The sequence below is a fragment of the Sus scrofa genome, chromosome 5 (genome assembly GCF_054392235.1).
Source record: "Sus scrofa isolate SSC_HxYL_T2T_F1_AM1 chromosome 5, Sscrofa_HxYL_maternal_Yorkshire_Landrace_v2.0, whole genome shotgun sequence".
In the NCBI taxonomy this organism is placed as follows: Eukaryota; Metazoa; Chordata; class Mammalia; order Artiodactyla; family Suidae; genus Sus; species Sus scrofa.
Genome location: NC_139387.1, coordinates 86,084,744 through 86,094,618, shown reverse-complemented (window position 1 = coordinate 86,094,618; position 9,875 = coordinate 86,084,744). Strand labels below are relative to the sequence as shown.

The window sequence follows — 9,875 nt, the reverse complement described above, 5'->3', positions numbered from 1 at the left end:
TGTGATGTGGTCAAACCTGATTATCTGTCTAAGGCACATAGCCTGCACTCTACAAGGAAAAGAATGCTGATGAGGTCAGCTAATTGGAGAAAATACAAATTTGAATGAAGATTATGTGAGAAATTCAGTTTTTAGAGCCACAGAGTCTTCCTGTAGCCACTTACACTGGAGATCTGGCCACCACGCTGCACATACAGATGAGCTCTTGAAAATTTCATCTGCCTCAATATTTTCATTGTCTCTCAGCAGAACTTTTTTCTATGGCCAACCAATTAGACTTCTTTTATCTTTCTGCTCTCTACCCTTATGCATGACCTTTCCCTATTACAGATCCAGGACCCTACATTGTTATCAAGTGATTGGCTTTTAGCATATTCCCCAGAGTCAATAAAAATAATAACAGATTCATGAAACTAATGCTTTTACTAAGGCAAATGTTTCAGAATGAGGAAAATGAATCAACTTTTTGTAACAATACCCTCTAGATTAAGGTGATTATTTGATAGTTTTCTTTTCCTATAAAGGAAAATAAAGTGAACTATCCTTCCTGTAATAACTTTATGCCATTCTCTCGTGTAATTCTATCTTACTTCAATCTCATGTATTTCGGTCTGACATTGTAAATACTCCTTACTCCTGGAAACTCACCTAATGTCCTTTAATATGCAGATTTATTCTAACTCGCCACCATCTTTCATTTTCATTTATGCACCTGATATGTTGCAAATACTTTTCCAAAGTTCTTTTCAGAGCTGCCTTCACCTCCTTGTTTTTCAGGCTGTAAATGAGGGGATTCAGCATGGGAGTGACCACAGTATACTGCACAGAGAAGATCAACTCCACAGGGGAACCTGAATTTGGCATGAGATGGCGGAGCAAACCTGAGCCAAAGTAAAGTGTTACTGCAGTGAGGTGGGAAGAGCAGGTGGAAAAGGCCTTGCTTCTGCCTGAGGTGGAGCTGATGCTCAGGATGGTGCCAATAATGCAAGCATAGGATAAGAAGACCAAAAGGAAGGTCCCCAGCCCATGCAGAAGAGTGGAACAGAGCAAGGCAATGAGGTTCCTGGAGATATCAGAGCAGGATAGAGCAAGGAGAGAGGGCATCTCACAGCTGTAGTGAGGGATGATTTTAGCCTCACAGAAGATGATGTTCATAGCTAGGAAGATATTGATAAATGCATCCAGAAAGCCCAGGCCCCATGAGCCCCACACAAGCTGCATACAAAGCTGTTTACTCATAATCTGTCCATAGAGCAGAGGGTGGCAGATGGCAGCATAGCGGTCATAGGCCATGACTGAGAGCAGGCAGGCTTCAGTGCCTGCAGCAACAAACACAAAGAAGACCTGAGCCAGGCAACCCTCCAGTGATATAGTTTTCCTTTGAGACAGGAGATTCTCCAGCATCTTGGGCACAGTGACTGAAGAGAAGCACATATCAACGAAAGAAAGGTGACTCAGGAAAAAGTACATGGGTGTGTAGAGGTGAGAATCAGCCCTGATCACCATCAACAGCATCAGGTTTCCCATGATGGTCTGAAGGTATATCCCCAGGAACAGCACAAAGAGCAGAGCCCGAATGTGAGGGTTGGCAGACAGTCCAAGGAGGATGAACTCTGTGACAGTGCTGTCGTTTCTCAAGTCCATTTATAAGGGCTTCCCCTAGAAATAGTACAAAAAGGCATGGGAGTTATAGGTCTATTTCCTTCAAAGAATTTTTTTCATTGCATTAGTTCTCTTTACATGTCACTATTATTCAGTAAACATTTTTGTTTTCTGTCATGACCTGGGTTTGCGGCAGCCACTTCAAACAAAAAGATGATCATCTGCAACATCCACTGTAAAGATGGCTGTAAAGACCAAATACACAACTGTAATTAATGCAGTAGGAGCTCAAATTGAGATTTAGTGAGGGCCAACACTACACCACACTGAGTGATTTTGACAGCATTGTAAAGAAAGCACAAGATTGCTCTTGGAAAATTTTTCTGACGGATTGTTTACATGAACTTTTAGTTTGTGTTCAGATGTTTAGGAATGAGGAAAATTAAGTCATGTTTGATGCTGAGGCCTAGGGAATAAGTGGACATCAGAGACAGTGGCTAAAAATGTGGGATCCTCCTGCATCAGATTAAGTTCAAAATTAGGCTTTATGAATAATTAGCTATATGACATTGTACAAGATATATGAAATTCTTTGCCTTTATTTTCTTATGTTAAAAATGCAGAGAAAAAAACTGTACCAAGAGGAGTTCTAGGACTAAATATGAGATTATATATAAATTTCTTAAAAAGTATCTACTCCTAATTATTATCAATAATAATAATAATAATATAGATTGTAAGTCTAGGCAAAAGTACCTAAATTCACACATCAAATGAAGCACTATTAAAGGCCAAACCTGTTGCTCCGAACACTGCTGTTGTACTTACTTTGTATGCTGTTATCAAGAGAAGTGTAAGTGATCGTGGTGAAGGCCCTGCCACTAACTACACATCTCTGCTCATGGCCACAGTGGTAAAATAAATTTTAGAATTATTTTTGAGTGGTGCAATTTGCAATTACTGTGGGCACTTTCACCCACAGCATGTATAATGGCCATTAACAGGTACAGACTGCAGAGATGACAGACTGTAAGAAAGTGGTTGGGACTCAGCATAGACCCCTGTGCCCACCTGGAAGAGCATTGCGAGGATGGATGTGTTCCCAGGTTGGAATCTCTAGTAAAGTCAGCATAAGGAATGCTTGAGAGGGGTTCCTGCTAAGGGATACCTGCACCAGCAGCAGCAGCCAGGATAGAGCACCCTGCCCAGCACTACACACTCTGGACCTCAATCCAAGTCAGGATAGACAACAGGTTTTGCTGTTCATCCTGTGGGACAGTGAGAATTTCACTCGAGCTCTTACCTTCTATTGGGAACACACACTGCTGCTCTCTGCCCCTCAGGAGGAAGGCTCCACCCATTAACCTTTTCTGCTCTCATTCAGAGGCCTGTTTAACACACAGGAAGAGAACATCCAGTCCTTCTAGTTCTCTTTTGTACACATATTTAGATGAATTTTTTTACTTTCATCCTGAAACATTGTTCTCTGTCTCCATATCCCAAATCTCCCGCTCATGGCCGGATTGTATTCATATCTTTCAACTCTGTTTCTCATAAGTCTTCAGGTCTGGATGCCGGCAGGGCTCCATCTGCTTGCATGCTGGCTATTTACGAGTGATTTCCAGCTTTGTCCATACACGCCGAAGTCTGACCTTCGGTTTTCCCTAGGACTTGATCAGTTTCCTGGTCCGGTCCATTCCTAGCAAGTTTAAAGCTCAGCCAAGGGGAAGAAGTTCTGATTCTTACTCATTAACTCCTAAGCCATACACCCACCTCAAAAACCCTCTGCCCCCATCCCCCACCCACCCAGAAAAAAAACAGATTACCTCTACATCCTGTGCAGTGAGGCAGTCTGCTCTCCAATTTGGCTATAGGACTTTCAGATTCATCTACAAAAATTGACTTCTAAGTCTTGTATCATGGGAGAATTTATAAGATCCTATTCATGATGAAATGTTTCATTGACTTCTACACTAATTAACTTATATAGTCAGAGGGCAGTTTCACTTTTTTCTAAAGAGTCTCAAATACACCTGAGTTTTCCTTGTTTCCAATATCACATCTCTGCCTCACATAGTATTGTTTGGGTTGAACCAGTCTGCAGAGCAGCTCTTTTTAGGCAGCTGATTGGTTTGATTCCTTGCTCTTGGCAGCCTGGGGGATGGTGATGGCATCAGTGTTTGTACTGTATAGTCACTGTTGGAAGTTGGATTTAGTTTTCAAAACACCATTTTCAAAATTGAACTTTATAAGAACCAATGGGGACATCTTAGGTGTGGCCTTTGGAATATCTAGGTGATACAATTACCTATAAATATTAATTCTAAACTTCTGAGTCTAGTGGGAGTTAGAAAGAATGGACAAAGGGGTATCTGCCTGGTTCCCCAAGCAGGGAAGGAATAGTTTACAACTCACACTCCAAGGATTACATCTTTTCCCCAGGGCTTTTTAGGCCAAATAACCTCCTGTTAAATTTTTCATGTAAAAGTGATCTGTTGATTAAGTAAAAAGACCAAAAAAAGTTAATAAGCACAATCTTTTGCTTAGACTGTCCTAATTTTATTTACTCTGATAGATCCAGTTGGGTTCATAAACAGGGCTGTGTTATAATGTGTGCTCCCATATTTGGAAGAATTTAGGGAAATACTTGTTAATAAGTTTCTTATAGACTTAAGTAGGAATAAACTCATACAAATCAAAATTTCTAGTTCTTTATTACAGTGAGTTATAAGGTTTTCATTCAAACTAGATGTTTCAGACTTACTGTCACTTGCCAATTAATCTAGTAAGCAAAATAAATAGAATTGTTTGATGTTTGAGATAATCAAATATACTTAAAAATTTTTTGTTAATCTATGTGGATTTTTAAAGATTTTATTTTGTCTTTATAACCTTTATTCTTATATGTCACTAAGATTATTCAAGGATGAATGTGTATATTTAAGGGTTACACGAAAATGTATTTTTCTAATATATGAAAGATAAATATACACATCCATCATTATGCATATATGCATGAGTGCTATTATGTGAAGAATGTATACTGAAATTTTAAAGTGACTTTTTGAATTTTAAACCATGTGAATAATATTTATTATCCATATTTTTGGAGGTTATTGCCTAAAATTGCAGAATAATAATAATTTGGGATGGACAAAAATTAAAATCATGAACTATTCTTGACACAGCAGTAGGAGGATGAAAAGCAAACTATAACTTGAGAAAAGATAAATATTGTATGTATATATCACAAGGAGATGTATATGAAATTTAAAAAGAACTAGGAAATCATAGATGACACAGACAGATGGAAAGATATACCATGTTCTTGGATTGGAAGAATAATTATTCTCAAAATGATTATTCTATACTGCCCAATGTAAACTACATATTGAGTGCAATCCCCATTGAATTACCAATGGCATTTTTCACAGAACTAGAATAAAAAAATATAATTTGTATAGAAGCACAAAAGACCCCAAATAGCTAAAGCAATTTTGAGAAAACCAGAGCTGGAAGAATCAGGCTCCCTGACTTCAGACTAAATTACAAAGCTATAGTCATCCAAACAATGTGTTGTTGGCACAAAAATAGAACTAGCGATCAGTGGAACAGCATAGAAAGCCCAGAAATAAATCCATGCACATAAGGTCAATTAGTCTCTAAGCATCTGGGAAGAAAATGAGACCCTCACCCTGGTCAGGAAGTGTGGTCAACAGTCTGGGGACACTGAGATCCAAAGAAGTAGCACATGCATAGTGGGGAGGTTTGCTAAGCCTTGGGGTCTGTAGGGTTGCCTTTCCTTTTTCTTTTTTAGGGTATATGCCTGAGTCTTTAGTTTCTTTCTCTCAATCACTGTCATCCAGGTGATAACAGAATGCTGACTAGGACCAGCACTCATGCAGATGTAACAACTGGTCACCCTATGACCCAGATCTTCTTTCACTCTAAGGAATTCTGGCTTCTTGAGTTGTAGCTTATGCCCTAATTGAAGTCTAAAGCAATAGAAATATTACATTATTCATGGAAGGTACATTCTGTTGTTCACTGAGAGTTACAATGCTTATTGAGTTTCTAAAATTTTTCTTCTGTTTGATTTTTGGCAGCAATTGAGAAGAGGTGTTACTTGGGGGAGTTCAATGACAAGGAGGGTAAGAAAAACCATGATCAGACCAATTGTAATGAGATGAGTTTGTTAAGGAGCTGGAGAAATTGACTACTATATGAGATAGGTAAAGTAAAGAAGAAAATATTTCCAGAAGAATAAATATAATTAGTAAGCACACAGAAAAATTTTTATTATCACTAATGACCAAAGAAATATAAATTTATAAAAATTCATATCATTTTTGGCTTTTAAAACTAGTACAATATTTTTTATGAAGACAGTAATATCTAATGCAGGGGAGGAACAAGAACTTTCATCTTTGCTGGCATCAGAGTAAACTGGTCAACCCTTTTGGAAACATTCTGTCAACATGTGACAAGCGACTCATCAATTTTCTTACCAATTAACCCAGTAATTCCAGTTCAAGAGTGATTCTAAATATAGTACAAAGAAGTCAATAAAATGTTATTTGTAAGGGTAAAAGTCTAACTCAAACTGTGTTCTAAACAAAGTGAAGTAAGTTCTAAAAGTGTAGCGGTGATACGCCTAATGATGTTCCCAGGGAAATGGCTCAGTAAAATTTGGAGAAGATGCTTAACAGAGTTTTAAAATAGCTTAAATTTATGTTTACCATGTTTTTAATTAATATGGAAAAATTCTTTTAAAGTTAAGTAGATAAAGCTGGATACACACTTGTGTAAAATTATATGATTTTTACTAGGCATAAAGTGCAGAATATTATATGAGAAGCTGATTTGGAATTTTCTCTTATGTGGAATTGAAACTGGGGCTCACAAAGAAAAAGAGTATAAGTATTCTATATTATAAAAAGTTTTCCAAGAGTTGTGCCTGGATGCTTTTTCCCTGGACTTACTAATAGGTATCAAAATAGGTCTTCTACTGCTAGCTAACCACACCACACCTGTTTCCCAAGATGTCTAAGAAATCTGGAGGGGAGAGAAGGAAGAAGTCTATGATGTCTTCATCATGGGGAAAAGAGTGATGTTTGATTTGGCCACAAAATAATTCCACATAAGCTCCTTTCAATGTCCGAATCAGATGACTGAGAATAGTATGAAAGCTCATTCCTCTATTTGTAGGCTTATATCATTTAAATTTATGTTTTTAAAATCAGAAAATGAAGAACCTTATTAACCATACAGAATCAAGCAATATTACATTTTTAGATATAGTGAAAATGAAATGAACCTTTAATAATTTTATGTATACATTCTAAGCCCACCCTTGTCACAGAGTAATCCCTTACTGTAAGAAAATGAATGTATGGTAGATACTGTGATTGATAAACTTCTGAAATAAGAAGTATTACCAAATGTAAAAAGAAGTAGTTAGAGGTGACATAGTCTTCTAAAAAACACAGTATATCATATATCAATATCTGCTTGTTGATAAGCAATTTTAGTACTATATGACATTTAGGAGAAAATGCACCTGGAAAAATCAATAATTTAATAATACTTGAAGTTAACCAAATGCCAAGGAAAAACAAATCTAAGATATTAGAAGCCATAATATGATATTACTGAACAAATATATCATGGCAAAATTTATTATTAGAGAAAAGGAATTTAGTAAGCTTCTTTTTGAGCACATTGTTGTACAATGGACAGCTAGTAAGAGGCTGGAACAGTGTTGCAAAGTGCAATGAATGGAAGTAGATGAAAAGGGGCCACCAAGAAATGGAATGAACAAGTATACGAGGGTAGGAAGATGCCATCAAATTGTTCAATTTTAAAATTATGCCCAGGACCCACACTGTTTTCTCATATTTTAAAAAGCTATAATGATTTTTTAAAACTCAAATGGAGAATGACTTCCCTTCAACCACAGACCCAGACAGGTGCTTTTTGTCCAATAACCACCTTGACCCAAACTATACTTTAGGGCAACCAGCAGTTTTGTACTGTACCAGAGAGTCTGGTTTTCATTATTCTAGCTTCCCAGAGTGTTCCTCTCTCCAGAAATGTGTTCTCAGGTAAAGCCTGGTAAAATTAGTAGGATTCCCCAAGAACAAGAATTAATCTCTGAGCCCCTGTTGGCAAGAAAGAATAGGGTTGCAGGAAGGTTTGTATGATTCTGACCTCTTGTTCCAAAATGCAAACTCACTTTCTTCAAAACCTTTAGCTTTTTTACTTATACCCAAGGGCCACTCAGTTGAAGTTCATATTTCTCCTTCCTATGATCCCCCAGTCTATGACTCTTTCCCCAATTATGCATATATTTTCTTAGTAGTAAAGTTAGAGTTTTCAGTGCCTTCCCTAAGTCCAATTAAAAGTAATGACTCAATATACAGTATTTTACCTAATAAGAAGACCAAAATGAGTATTTTAGGAGGACTGGTAATAACCAATACTTTCATGATGACATTTTCTGGTTTGAGATAATTATTTAGCCCATGTTTTCCCTCTATTTGGATGATTCATACATTCGTGCTCATTTCTTATGCACTGCTAATTTACCGTGTAGCATTTAACATTGTATAGAGCCAGGAAGTTTTTCCTTTTTTTTGTTGTTTTTTTTGTTTGTTTGTTTTGTTTTTTTTAGGGCTACACCTGCAGCATGTGGACGTTCCCAGGCTAGGGGTCGAATCGGAACTGAGGCCGCTGGCCTACACCAGAGCCACAGTAACATCAGATTCAAGACATGTCTTCAACCTACACCACAGCTCATGGCAACACTGCATCCTTAACCCACTGAGCAAGGCTAGAGATAGAACCTGCATCCTCATGGATGCTAGTCAGATTCGTTTCTCCTGAGCCACAACAGGAATGCCATAAGTTTTTCTTAGTGTGAACTCTCATAATGTCTGGCTAGTGTCATTTTATCCTGATTCTCCATTTTTCTCTTGCTTTGATTTTTCACCTGGACCATGGCAAATATTTTCTCAGTGTTCTTCTCACACCTGCCTTCACCTCCCTGTTCTTCAGGCTGTAGATGAGAGGATTCAGCATGGGAGTGACCACACAATACTGCACGGAGAAGATCAACTCCAGAGGGGTTCCTGAGGTTGGCGTGAGATAGCGGAGAAATCCTGAGCCAAAGAAGAAGCTCACTGCAATGAGGTGGGAGGAGCAGGTGGAGAAGGTCTTGCTTCTGCCAGAGGTGGAGCTGATGCTCAGGATGGTGGAGACAATGCGGGCGTAGGAGAAGAAGATTGGGAGGAGGGTCCCAAACCCATGCAGCAGGCTGGAACACAACAGGACGAGGAGGTTGGTGGAGACGTCAGAGCAGGACAGCAGGTAGAGAGAGGGCATCTCACAGCTGTAGTGGCTAATGATATGGTTCCCACAGAAGTCCAGGTTGGAAGCTAGAAGGATGTTGATAAATGCATTCAAGGAACCCAAACCCCATGAGCCCCACACAAGCTGCACACATAACTGTTTTTTCATCATCTGTCCATAGAGCAGCGGGTAGCAGATGGCAGCATAACGGTCATAGGCCATCGCTGAGAGCAGAAAGCACTCAGTCCCAGCAATGGTAAATACAAAAAAGCTTTGTGCCAGGCAGCCCTTTACTGAGATAGATTTTTTCTCAAATAGGAGATCCTTCAGCATCTTAGGCACAGTAACTGAAGATAAACAAAGGTCCAGGAAAGAGAGGTGACTCAGGAAGAAACACATGGGTGTGTGGAGGTGAGAATCAGCCCCAATCACCAGCATCATCATCAGGTTCCCTGTAACGGTCAGGAGGTAAATCTCCAGGAAGAGTACAAAGAGCGCAGCCTGGATGTGAGGGTCAGCAGACAGCCCTCGGAAAAGGAATTCAGTGATGGTGCTGTGGTTCCCCAAAGCCATCGACAGAGGTTGTTCCCTAAAAGTTATATGAAAAATCATGGCAGTGAAGTTTCCTTTATCCTCCAGACAGTTTTCATATTGCATTGATTCTCTTTTATTATATCATTGATCTGCAGGTAAATGTTTATCTTCTATACTAGGCCACAATGAGGAACTAAGCTTAGTCTCTCTCATTTTAATGGTCACACTTCACTGATTGTGTGTGTGTGTGTGTATATATATATATATCTTCATATATATGAAGACCAGTAGTTAGAAACCATTATGATTGGTGCAATGGGAATTCTAGAGATGATTTTTGGAAAAACTAGTAATGAATTAATATTGAGATATTTGAGAAAAGTTTTAAA

General features: G+C 38.5%; 2 protein-coding genes across 2 annotated transcripts; both read right to left on the bottom strand.

Moving 5' to 3' along the window:
* Window positions 1–648: 648 nt before the first annotated feature.
* On the bottom strand, window positions 649–1,644 carry LOC110260593 (olfactory receptor 8S1-like). The gene has a single exon (XM_021091252.2). It carries the CDS (start codon window positions 1,642–1,644, stop codon window positions 649–651), a length of 996 nt encoding a protein of 331 aa, XP_020946911.1.
* A 6,945-nt stretch (window positions 1,645–8,589) lies between these two features.
* LOC110260592 (olfactory receptor 8S1-like) lies at window positions 8,590–9,546 on the bottom strand. Its single transcript, XM_021091251.2, has one exon. The coding sequence runs from the start codon at window positions 9,523–9,525 to the stop codon at window positions 8,590–8,592; it is 936 nt and encodes a 311-aa protein (XP_020946910.2). The 5' UTR covers window positions 9,526–9,546.
* Between the last annotated feature and the right edge of the window lie 329 nt (window positions 9,547–9,875).